The sequence below is a fragment of the Pristis pectinata genome, chromosome 11 (genome assembly GCF_009764475.1).
Source record: "Pristis pectinata isolate sPriPec2 chromosome 11, sPriPec2.1.pri, whole genome shotgun sequence".
In the NCBI taxonomy this organism is placed as follows: domain Eukaryota; kingdom Metazoa; phylum Chordata; class Chondrichthyes; order Rhinopristiformes; family Pristidae; genus Pristis; species Pristis pectinata.
This window is the reverse complement of record NC_067415.1, coordinates 3,696,147-3,709,436: the sequence shown is the minus strand read 5'-3', so window position 1 is coordinate 3,709,436 and position 13,290 is coordinate 3,696,147. Positions and strand designations below refer to the sequence as shown.

General features: G+C 47.3%; 1 protein-coding gene across 1 annotated transcript in view; it reads right to left on the bottom strand.

Moving 5' to 3' along the window:
• ints4 (integrator complex subunit 4) overlaps positions 1-11,195 on the bottom strand; it is a 72,242-nt gene extending 61,047 nt beyond the window's left edge. The window contains exon 1 of the mRNA XM_052025682.1: positions 11,116-11,195. Within this exon, the coding sequence (XP_051881642.1) occupies positions 11,116-11,169 (54 nt within the window). The 5' untranslated portion in view covers positions 11,170-11,195. The remainder of the gene's footprint in view (positions 1-11,115) is intronic.
• Positions 11,196-13,290: the final 2,095 nt, after the last annotated feature.

Here is a 13,290-nt window from a genome sequence, read left to right as displayed (position 1 = left end):
CACTATTTATTTATTTATTTTTGTAACTTATAGTGACTTTTAATGTCTTGCACTGTACTGCTGCCGCAAAACAACAAATTTCACAACATACATCAGTGATAATAAACCTGATTCTGAGCTGAGGAAAGAGAGGAACGGAAGACAGTGTTGATGGGGTGAGATGTAGAGCGGTGGGAGGTTCACCCAAGACTTTTGAATGCACCTCTTCTCCAGTAATGAATCAACTCTTGACCTCACAATCTACCTCTTTATGATCTTGCACCTTACTGTCTGCCTGCACTGCACCTTCTCTGTAACTGTAACACTAACACTTTATTCTGCATTCTGTTATTGCTTTTCCCTTTGTGCTACCTCGATGCTCTGATGTATGGAATGATTTGTCTGGATGGCATGCAAAACAAAAGCTTTTTACCGTATCTCCGGGACGTGTGACAATAATAAACCAATTACATTGTGTGGCAGGATGGGTGGAATGGCCTGTTCCTGTGCTGTACATTCTGTGCAAAAACCCACACACAGCAAGTCAGCAGAAGTTTAAAACTGCAAGCTAGGTTAAATTTGTTTTGTTCCTCGTGCTTATATAACACAGGAGGCCATTTGGCCCTCTGTGTCCATGCCAGCTCACAGGGGAGCAATCCCTTTCCCCCTCATTTCCCTGCACCATACACCCTCATTATCTCCATTTTGATTCTTTTTGCCTCTTGCCTACACCAAGGGGTAACTTACAGCAGACAATTACCCTGCCAGCACGTCTTTGGGATGTGGGAGGAAACCAAAGCACCTGACGGAAACCCACCTGGGCACAGGGAGAACGTGCAAACTCTAACAGAGGTCAGGACTGAACCAGGGTCCCCTGGAGCTGAGGCAGCAGCTCTATCTGCTCCACCACCACGTCCCCCATTCATTTAGCACTTGAAATAGCTTGTTTTTGGAAATTGTGTTGGGAACAGAATATGTAATGTCAAATGAAAAACTGAAATGAGTGGATATTTGCAGAGTTGTGAACACAGCCCAATCCATCACGAAAACCAGCCTCCCCTCCACCGCCTCCATCTACATTTCCCACTGCCTCAAGAAAGCAGCCAACTTAATCAAGAAACCCTCCCAGTCATTAGGCAGGCATGGTAGTGTAGCGGTTAGTGTAATGCTATTACAGCGCCAGCGACCCGGGTTCAATTCCGGCCGCTGTCTGTAAGGAGCTTGTACGTTCTCCCCGTGACTGTGTGGGTTTCCTCCGGATGCTCCAGTGTCTTCCCACATTCCAAAGACGTACGGGTTAGGAAGTTGTGGGCATGCTATGTTGGTGCTGGAAGCGTGGCGACACTTGCTGGCTGCCCCCAGAACGCTACGCAAAAGATGCATTTCACTGTGTGTTTCGATGTACATGCGACTAATATCTTTATTATCATTCTCTCTTCTTTCCCTCCCATCGGGCAGAAGATACAAAAGCTTGAGAACATGAACCACCAGGTTCAAGGACAGCTTCTATCTCTCTGTTATATGGACCTCTTATACATAAAGATGAACTCTTGATCTCTCAATTGACCTTGTCATGGCCCTTGCACTTTATTTGTCTGCCTGCACCTTCTCTGTAACTGTAACCCTGTAAATTGCTTTATTATTGTCACATGCACGGAGGTACAGTGTAAAACTTCTCTTGCATACTGTTCATACAGATCAATTCATTACAACAGTGCATTGAGGTAGTACAAGGGAAAACAATACCAAATGCAAAATAGTGTTACGGTTACAGAGATAGTGCAGTGCAGGTAGACAATAAGGTGCAAGGACCATGACGAGGTAAATTGTGAGATCAAGAGTTCATCTTTAACATACGAGAGGTCTGTTCAATAGTCTTGCAACAGCAGGACAGAAGCTGTCCTTGAACCTGGTGGTACGTGCTTTCAGGCTTTTGTATCTTCTGCCCAATGAGAGGGGGAAGATGAGAGAATGTCCGGGGTGGGTGAGGTCTTTAATTATGTTGGCTGCTTTACTGAAGCAGCGAGAAGTATATTATGCATTTTTTTTCCTTTTTACTATTTCGATGTACTTACGTTTGGAATGATCTGTCTGGATGGCATGCAAACAAAAGCTTTTTAAGGCATCTTGGTACATGTGACAATAACAAACCAATCACCAAATTTGGAAAAAAAATTCCGAAGGGATGTGGGAAGAGGAGAGAAAAATGTAACCGAATTTTCTGCAGAGAACACAAATGGTGGGGTGGACTAGTTTTCTTGTACATTAGGCATTCTGAGGGTATTCTTCCACATTTGTTTACAATGGATTACTTATCTCATTTTCTCATCAAGTACGCATATCCACAGTGGTTCACCATGTGGTGCGAATTATACCCTCAAATCAGGTCGGTTTGACCGTGGCGACACTTGCAGGCTGCCCCGAGAACATGCTACGCAAAAGATGCTCTTATCTTTCCACAAACTGAATCAGGGACACGTATAAACAGTCAGGCTTGAATTGCTGGAAGAGGACACTGCCTGGCATGTCAAATGGACAAATCAGAAATAACCCATACCAAGGTGTTCAATGCAGTGGGAAGCAGGAAGGCATGCTGAGAGGGGTTCAATGAAATTTACCGTAATGGCAGATAGATCCGTGTGGAAGTAATTGTCAAGCTGCAAACAGCCATTAAGCTAATGCAATGGAGCAAGATACACCAAGGCTTTATATAGAATATAAAAGCACAGGAATAGGCCCTTTGGCCCACCATGTCTGTGCTGACCATGATCATAGAATCATAGAACAGTACAACACAATACAGGCCCTTCAGCCCACAATGTTGTACCAACCTTTAAACCTCGCCTAAGACTATCTAACCCCTTCCTCCCACATATCTCCCTATTTTAAATTCCTCCATATGCTTGTCTAACAATCTCTTGAATTTGACCAATGGACCTGCCTCCACCACCGCCCCAGGCAGCGCATTCCAGGCCCCAACCACTCTCTGGGTAAAAAACCTTCCTCTGATATCTCCCTTGAACTTCCCACCCATTACTTTAAAGCCATGCCCTCTTGTATTGAGCATTGGTGCCCTGGGAAAGAGGCGCTGGCTGTCCACTCTATCTATTCCTCTTAATATTTTGTACACCTCTATCACGTCTCCTCTCATCCTCCTTCTCTCCAGAGAGTAAAGCCCTAGCTCCCTTACTCTCTCCTCATAATGCATACTCTCTAAACCAGGCAGCATCCTGGTAAATCTCCTCTGCACCCTTTCCAACGCTTCCACATCCTTCCTATAATGAGGCAACCAGAACTCATGATGATGCCAAATTAAACTAATCCCAGCTGCCTGCACATGATCCATGTCTGTCTTAGTGCCACTATCATATCGGCTTCCACCACCTCCTCTGGCAGCCCGTTCCAGGTACCCAATACTCTCTGTGTAAAAAAGCTTGCCCCACACATCTCCTTTAAACATTCCCCCTCTCACCTTAATGCTATGCCCCATAGCATTTAACATTTCTACCCTAGGAAAAAGACTCTGACCCTCTACCCTATCTATGCCTCTCAATTTTATAAACCTCTAGGTCTCCCCTCAGCCTCCGACGCTCTAGAGAGAACAACCCAAGTTTGTCCAACCTCTCCTTATAGCTCATATCCTCTAATCCAGGCAGAATCCTGGTGAACCTCTTCTGCACCCTCTCCAAAGCCTCCACATCCTTCCTATAATAGGGCGACCAGAACTGCACACAACTGTTTCTTTGTTTCAGCAAATTTTTAAAAATCTATTCATTCACATGCTGTGGATGTCCTGGCTGGACCTGCATTTATTGCCCATCAAAACTAGCCTTACCAGGCTAATTCAAAGTCCAATTAAGAGTCAATCACGGTCTTAACCCTGGCTAAGGTCTGCAGACTTCCTTCTCTAAGTGACATTATAAAGCAGATGGATCTTTACACAAATGTTCCATCGGGCAGAAGATACAAAAGCCTGAAAGCACATTCCACCAGGCTCAAGGACAGCTCCTATCCCACTGTTCAAAACTATTGAACAATCCCCTGGTACGATAAGATAGACTCTTGACCTCACAATCTAGCTTGTTATGACCTTGCACCTTATTGTCTGCCTGCACTTTCTCTGTTAACTGTAACACTTTATTCTGCACTCTGTTACTGTTTTCCCTTGTACTACCCTCAAATTGTACTGTTGTACTGAAATCTGTATGGATGGCATGCAAAACAAAGTTTTTCACTGTACCTCAGTACATGTGACAATAATAAACCAATTTAATTTACCAATTTATTTATCAAGATCATCATTACAGACACTTTTTTTATGTGATTAAGGTGCTTGAATTTAAATTCACTTCCTTTCATGCTGGAATTCAAATTCCATATATTAGGAGCAAACTCAAGTCTCATAACCACTTTTCCTTCAAATGTTAAGTTATTCACCCGATTAATATTATGAGAGGCCTACAGAGACAGAATAGGAAGCAAATATTTCTCCTAGTGGAAAGCTCGATAAACAGAGGGCCTAAATTTAAGGTGAACACAAGAGATGGCAGATGCTGAAATCTGGAGCAAAGAACAAACTGCTGGAGGAACTCAGCAGCTCGAGTAGCATCTGTGGGGGGAAGCGGATAGTCAAAGTTTTGGATCAAAAATCCTTCATCTGGACTGCTGAATTTAAGATAGATTAGAGGGAAGTTGAGAATTTTTTTCCCCTCGACAAGTGGTTAGGGTCGGAAAGCTTGAGGGAGAGGCAGGAACTCCAAGGGCAATTCACAGTAGCTGTGAAATCTTTTACATCCACTCACTGAAATGTTTTCTCCAGCACTGCATCATAGTATCAGCCTTAATTTTTGTGCTCAGATCTCTGGGCTGGGGCTTAAACCAATGATATTTTCTCAGAGGCAACATTGCAACCACAGTGATCCCCCCTTTAATATACTGAAAGATCCCAAGACATTGCTTAACAGTGCTTTCAAACAAAATGCAATAGGTAGAAGTGATACAGCAGTTACTGCTGCTGCCTCACAGCTCCAGTGACCCAGGTTAGATCCTGACATCCACTGCTGTCTCATTGTCAATGGTGGAACAAGCCAAGAAAGCTCACCAGCGCCTCTACTTCCTCAGGAGACTAAAGAAATTTGGTTTGTCCCCTTTGACTCTCACCAACTTTTACCAATGCACCATAGAAAGCGTCCTATCTGGATGTATCACGGCTTGGTATGGCAACTGCTCTGCCCAGGACTGCAAGAAACTGCAGAGAGTTGTGGACACAGCCCAGCGCATCACGAAAACCAGCCTCCCCTCCTTGGACTCTGTCTTCACCTCTCGTCTTGGTGAAGCAGCCAGTATAATCGAAGACCCCACCCACCCGGGTCATTCTCTCTTCTCTCCTCTTCCATCAGGTAGATGATACAGGAGCCTGAGGGCACAAACCACCAGACTTAAGGACAGCTTCTACCCCACTGTGATAAGACTATTGAACGGTTCCTTTATACAATGAGATGGACTCTGACCTCACGATCTACCTTGTTGTGACCTTGCACCTTATCGCACTGCACTTTCTCTGTAGCTGTGACACTTTACTCTGTACTGTTATTGTTTTTGCCTGTACTACATCAATGCACTCTGTACTAACTCAACATAACTGCACTGTGTAATGAATTGACCTGTACAATCAGTATGCAAGACAAGTTTTTCACTGTACCTCGGTACAAGTGACAATAATAAACCAATACCAACAATGGAAACTGGATGCACTAAAGATGAACTCTTGATCTCCCAATCTACCATGTCAGGGCCCTCGCACTTTATTTGTCTACCTGCGCTGCTCTTTTTCTGTAACTGTAACACTATATTCTGCATTCTGTTTTTCTTTTTACTACCACTGCATCTCAGTACACATGACAATAATAAACCAATACCAATCTTACAGCTGTAGGGCAAGAGGCCACAGAGATTGGTAATTGGTTTATTATTGTCACATGTACCAAGGTACAGCAAAAAACTTTGTTTTGCATGCCATCCATACAGATCATTTCACTACATCAGTACATTGAGGTAGTGCAAGGGAAAACAATAACAGAATGCAGAATAAAGTGTTACAGTTACAGAGAAAGTGCAGTGCAGGCAGACGATAAGGTGCAAGGCTATGATGAGGTAGATTGTGAGGTCAAGAGTTCACCTTATCATACAAGAGATCAATAGTCTTATGACAGTGGGATAGAAGCTGTCCTTGAGCCTGGTGGTACGTGCTTTCAGGCTTTTGTATCTTCTGCCCAATGGGAGGGGGGAGAAGAGAGAATATCCGGGGTGGGTGGGGTCTTTGATTATGCTGGCTGCTCTACCGAGGCAGTGAGAAGTGTAGACAGAGTCCATGGAGGGGAGGCTGCTTTCCGTGATGCGCTGGGCTGTGTCCACAATTCTCTGCATTTTCTTGCGGTCCCGGGCAGAGCAGTTACCAGACAGGATGCTTTCTACGGTGCATCAATAAACTTAAAAGACTGAGAGGCCAGGGAAAGATGTGAAAACAAGGACAGGAATTTTAAAATGATCATGGTGCTAGATGGGTAGCAGATACACGTGTGATAGACAAACTGGGCATGTTGCAAATTAGGGTTCAGGATGAGTTTGTTTTTGCAGCACCATTTTAAATACCAAAGACATAATGCCTGCATGCCAGCATCAAATACAAAGCCAAGTTTATGCAGCGCCACTATGAATACAAAAGCCACGATACCCGTACACCTTGACCGTACAGGGGCACGTTTCGGAGCTGGAGCCAGCCTTGATAGCTGAGCCCAGCACTCATTTCATCTGCATTTTCGATGCACAGTGGTACATTGTGTTCCATGTGGTATAATGTTCCCATCTTCATCGAGCAAGCTTGTACTCACTCTAAGCAGAGATGGTGAGTTGATGCCATGTCTTTACAACCAGTGCAAAGACTTTCAGAGTTTACCTCGAGACTTCTTGAATTAATAATTAAACAAGAAGACATGAAACTACACTCAGTGTAATTTGTGCCAAGCTCTGCCTGTTTTCAAACTTATTTTGTTACCAATAAAACTGAACTACAGAAAGTTACAACACAGGAAGAGGCCATTACATCTGTGCCAACCAGTCTACTTCTACTTATCAGCTCTCAGCCCAGAGTCATGTACGTCCTGGAACATCAAGTGCTCACCCAGATGAGTATTCTACCCTCTCCATCAAGCTTTCAGACCCCAACCAGTCATCAGGTAAATACATTCTCAGCTCCCCTCTAACCCATCTACCAAGTATCTTCAATTTAGGCCCTCTGGTTATTGAGCTCTCTACTAAGAGAAACAGTTGTTTCCAATTTAGTCTCTCTAAGCCTCTTGTGATAGTAAATGGGTTAATAACTGTTGAAAACGTCCTGGGATTGGAAATGAAAAATTAGAAGTGCATAATGGGCCTGTATGACATTAGAAAGTTACAATAATCGTCAAGGAAAAACTATAAGCACCCTGTCAACGTCAACGGTTTGGATGAGAATGTACAAGGCACAGTTAGTAAGTTTGCAGATGATACTAAAATAGGCGGTGTTGTACACGGTGAAGATGATTAGCGAAAGTCACAGCGGGATCTCGATCAGCTGGGTAACTGGACTGAGGATTGGAAAATGAGAGTTTAATTCAGATAAATGTGAGGTATTACGTTTTGGGAAGACAAATGAGGGTAGAACATTCAGTGAATGGTAGGGCCCTGGGCAGTGTTGTAGAAAAGAGGGACCCTGGAGTATAAATACTTGGTTCCCGACAAATGGGGTCACAGGTAGACAGGGTGGTGAAGGCGGCTTTTTGCATGCTGGCCTTCAGCAGTCAGGGCGTTGAGCATAGGAGTTGGGATATCATGTTGCAGTTGTACAAGGCTGCAACACAACTGAGGTCGCATTTGGAATATTGTGGTCAGTTTTGGTCACCTTACTATAGGAGATGTGCCATTAAGCTGTGAAAAGTGCAGAAAAAAATTAAGAGGATGTTGCCAGGACTCAAGGAACTTAGTCATAGAGGCTAGGACTTTATTCCTTGGAGCGTAGGAGACTGAGAGGTGATCTTATAGAGGTGTATAAAATCATGGGGGCATAGATAGGGTGAATATGCAGTCTTTTTCCCAGGGTTGGGTAATCAAGAACTAGAGGACATAGGTTTAAGGTGAGGGGGGGGGGGGATTTAATAGGAACCTGAGGGGCAACTTTTTCACCCAGAGAATGGTCAGTATGTGAAATGAGCTGCCAGAGGAAATGGTTGAGGCAGGTACATTAACAACTTGGACAGGTACATGGATAGGAAAGATTTAGAGGGATCTGGGCCAAACGCAAGCAAATGGGATCAGCTCAGATGAACATCTTTGTCAGCATGGATCGGTTGGGCCAAAGGGGCTATTTCCTTGCTGTATGACGCTATCTCAAAAAAAGGCAGCATAGCCTTGAGTAGTGAGCTTCAATGTTGCCTTAGACTCTTTGCTGCAAGGCTTTGGTGATCTTATAAGCTGGGCGAGGAAGCTACCAACCACACGAGTTCCAATCTCTATTGAAAGAGAGCCATGAGAATCTTCTCCTCCAACTGAAAAAGCAGATAGAGGTTTGAAAGACAGCACCCAAGACAATCTGGCATTCCCTTGTTGCTGCCTGAAGACACAAGAGACTGCAGATGCTGGAATCCGGAGCAACACAAAAACTGCTGAAGTGGACCATCAGAGACCTTTTCCCAGGGTGAGTGGCTCACAAAAGAGGGCATAATTTTAAGGTGATTGGAGGAAGGTGTAGGGAGGATGCAAGAGGCAAGTGTGTTTTTTTTTACACAGAGAGTGGTGGGTGCATGGAATGCACTGCCGGCAGAGGTTGTGGGGGCAGATACATTAGGGACATTTAAGAGACTCTTAGATAGCCACATGAATGATAGAAAAATCGAGGGCTATGTGAGGGAGAAGGGTTAGATAGATCTTAGAGCAGGATAAAATGTTGACACAACATCGTACTATGCTGTAATGTTCTATGAAGTCATCAGGTCAGGTGGCATCTATGGAGGGAAATGGACAGTTGACATTTTGGGTCAATATCCTTCTTCTGGACTGGCAGCTGAATGTGGCCTCAGCTTATAAGGACATGGAAGCCTTGCATCAAAGAGATATTGCACTGACACATTCTATGTAGCTAGAATGTGGTTGGGAAACCTTTGGAAATCACCACAAACATTCGCAATTCATGAAAAAGGTTCACCAAATCTTTACAAATATATCACAAAGCTTGTAAAGCATTATATATCTGGTAAGTAATTTTTGACATTAAAAATATCTTCAATGTTTTATTTTAAAAGAGTGAGGGTGAATTAGAGGAAGATCTCAGATTTGAGGCCTGCAGGTGGGTTCTGGCAAACTCTTGGCTCAGGGTCAGTAAATGGGTTTAGACCCCAGAAGATACTGAGTGTAGGTATTCTGCAAAACGGTGGCCCAGTCTGCGCCCAGTCTCACCGATGTAGATGAGGCCACATCAGGAGCACCAAATGCAGTGGAGTGTACACCCCAGGGTTGAGATCTCAGACTCAGGGCCTCGTAGGTGAGGTTAAGTCTCAGGCTTGCGGTCTATGGTTTACAGCCTTGAAGGAGGTTTAGGTCTCAGCTCGGGTCGTGTAGGTTGGTCCTGACGCCCCAGGGTTTGGCCTGCATGGGTTTAGGGTGGCTCGGGGTCCAAGGTTTAGACAGTCAGGGTCTGTAGGGGAATTTGATCCCTGGTTCAGGCCGTGCAGGTAGGTAGGGGGAGGGTGGGGAGGGTGGGGAGGATGGGGTGGGGGAGGATGGAGAGGGTGAGGGTGAGGTGGGGGTGGGGGATGTGGGGAGGTGGAGGGGGTGAGGGTGAGATGGGGGTAGGGTGGTGGAGGGGCTGAGGGTGAGGTGGAGGAGGAGGGTGGGGTTGAGGGTGAGGAACGTGGGGAGGTTAAGGGGAGGGATGGGGTGAGATGGGGGTGAGAGGGACGGGGAGGGTGGGGTGGGGAGGTGGAGGTGGAGGAGTGAGGAGGGGAGGATGGGGGTGAGGGTGATGGGGTGGGGAACGTGGGGAGGTTGAGGTTGAGGGGGGGTAAGATGGGGGTGAGAGGGACGGGGAGGTTGAGGAGGGAGGGTGAGGTGGGGAGGGGTGGGGAGGGGGAGGGGTGGGGAGGGGGAGGAGTGGGGAGGGGGAGGGAGGGATGGGGAGGTTGAGGGGGGAGGGTGGGGTGGGGGGAGGAGTGAGGAGGGGGAGGGTGATGGGGTGGGGAGGTGAAGGAGTGAGGAGGGGGGGGTGGGGGGGAGGGTGATGGGGGAGGGACGGGGAGGTTGAGGGGGAGGGTGGGGTGGGGAGGTGGAGGAGTGAGGAGGGGGAGGAGTGAGGAGGGGGAGGGTGGGGGTGAGGGTGATGGGGGTGGGGAGGGAGGGACGGGGAGGTTGAGGGGGAAGGGAGGGGTGGGGATGGGGAGGGAGGGGTGGGGGGGAGGATGCTGGGGGAGGGAGGGGTGGGGATGGGGGAGGGAGGGGTGGGGGGTAGGATGATGGGGGAGGGAGGGGTGGGGGTGGGGAGGGAGGGGTGGGGGGTAGGATGATGGGGGAGGGAGGGGTGGGGGTGGGGAGGGAGGGGTGGGGGGTAGGATGATGGGGGAGGGAGGGGTGGGGGTGGGGAGGGAGGGGTGGGGGGTAGGATGATGGGGGAGGGAGGGGTGGGGGTGGGGAGGGAGGGGTGGGGGGTAGGATGATGGGGGAGGGAGGGGTGGGGGGTAGGATGATGGGGGAGGGAGGGACGGGGAGGTTGAGGGGGGAGGGTGGGGTGGGGAGGTGGAGGAGTGAGGAGGGGGAGGGTGGGGGACCTGGGGAGGTTGAGGGGGTGAGGAGGGGGTGAGCAGGGGCTGGGGGCTGGGGGCTGGGGGCTGGGGGCTGGGGGCTGGGCCTCACCCCCCCCCATTCCCGGGCCTCACCCCCCCCCCATTCCCGGGCCTGTAGCCGGGGGCGGGCCTCAGGCCTCCCGCCTGTGGTGTCAGTCAGTCCCCAGGCTCGAACCACCAGCTCCAGAGCGCCGGTGGGGCCGGGCTGCAGTGCCCCCCGGGGCTCCGGCGACATTTACCCGCTCCCCGGACCCCCCGCCGCACCCACCTGCACCACTTTGGTGAACTCCTCGTACACCCGCTTCTTCAGGTGCGCCGCCATCGCCGCACGAAACGCGCAACTCGAAACCGCGGCGGCTTCCGTCCCGCCGTGACGTCAGAGGGAGGCTGATGCCTGGGCTGGAACATGTCTCTTGCACCCATGTATTACACCTTTGTATGACTCCCAGAGCACCAACATGCCTTTAAATTGCTGCATTGCAATAATATATATTATTTTATACAACATTTAGTTTATTATTGCTGCAAATGAAGATGAGGGGAGACATGATAGAGGTGTACAAAATATTAAGAGGAATAGATAGAGTGGACAGCCAGCGCCTCTTTCCCAGGGCACCAATGCTCAATACAAGAGGGCATGGCTTTAAAGTAATGGGTGGGAAGTTCAAGGCAGATATCAGAGGGAGGTTTTTTACCCAGAGAGTGGTTGGGGCGTGGAATGCGCTGCCTGGGGCAGTGGTGGAGGCAGGTCCATTGGTCAAATTCAAGAGATTGTTAGACAAGCATATGGAGGAATTTAAAATAGGGAGATATGTGGGAGGAAGGGGTTAGATAGTCTTAGGCGAGGTTTAAAGGTTGGTACAACATTGTGGGCTGAAGGGCCTGTATTGTGTTGTACTGTTCTATGATTCTATGATCATGGTCAGCACAGACATGGTGGGCCAAAGGGCCTATTCCTGTGCTTTTATATTCTATATAAAGCCTTGGTGTATCTTGCTCCATTGCATTAGCTTAATGGCTGTTTGCAGCTTGACAATTACTTCCACACGGTTAACGCGATGCTATTACAGCGCCAGCGATCGGGGTTCGATTCCCGTCGCTGTCTGTAAGGAGTTTGTACGTTCTCCCCGTGTCTGCGTGGGTTTCCTCCGGGTGCTCCGGTTTCCTCCCATATTTCAAAGACGTACGGGTAGGTTAATTTGGGTTTAAGAATGGGCAGCGCGGACTCGTTGAAGTTACCACGCTGTAAATAAAATTTTTAAAAAAAATTTTAAATTTAAAAAAAATTTAAAGGTCGGCACAACATGGCCTGTATTGTGCTGTATTGTACTATGGTTCAAATAAACTTCTTTTTGGGAAGGGAGTTGCCAACTTTGTATTTAAAAAGTGATGATTTGGGTTCTAAACTTGTGCTCAGAAATCCATAGAACCATAGAACACTACAGCACAGAAAACAAGACATTCGGCCCTTCTAGTCTGTGCCAAAACTTTTATTCCGCTAGTCCCATTGACCTGCACCCAGTCCATAACCCTCCAGACCTCTCCCGTCCATGTATCTATCCAATTTATTCTTAAAATTTAAGAGTGAGCCCGCATTTACCACGTCAGATGGCTGCTTGTTCCACACTCCCACCACTCTCTGAGTGAAGAAGTTCCCCCTAATGTTCCCCCTAAACCTTTCCCCTTTCACCCTAAAGCCATGTCCTCTCGTACTTATCTCTCCTAATCTAGGTGGAAAGAGCCTACTCGCATTTACTCTGTCTATACCCCTCATAATTTTGTAAACCTCTATCAAATCTCCCCTCATTCTTCTGCGCTCCAAGGAATAAAGTCCTAACCCATTCAATCTTTCCCTGTAACTCAACTCCTGAAGACCCGGCAACATTCTAGTAAATCTTCTCTGCACTCTTTCAATCTTACTGACATCCTTCCTATAGTTGGGTGACCAGAACTGCACACAATACTCCAAATTTGGCCTCACCAGTGTATTATACAACCTCACCATAACATCTGGTGACTTAAAGATGAAGTTCGAACTCTTGTCTATTTGCTGCAGTGGAGTTGCAGTGTTTAAATAGAAAATTGGACATTGTGATCAGTGTGGAATGCCAAGGGGAATCAGAATCAGACATTACCACTGACTTATATGACGTGAAATTTGTTGTTTTGCAGCTGCAAAGACACAAAACTCTATAAATTATAAAAATAAATATGTAGTGCAAAACAAAAAGGAATAACGAGGTGGTGTTCATGGGTTCATGGACTGTTCAGAAATCTGATGGCGGAGGGGAAGAAGCTGTTCCTGAACCGTTGAGTGTGGGTCTTCAGGCTCCTGTACCTCCTCCCCGATGGTAGTAACGAGAAGAGGGCATGTCCCGGATGGTGAGGGTCCTCAGTGATGGATACCGACTTCTCGAGGCACCGCCTCTTGAAGATGTCCTCG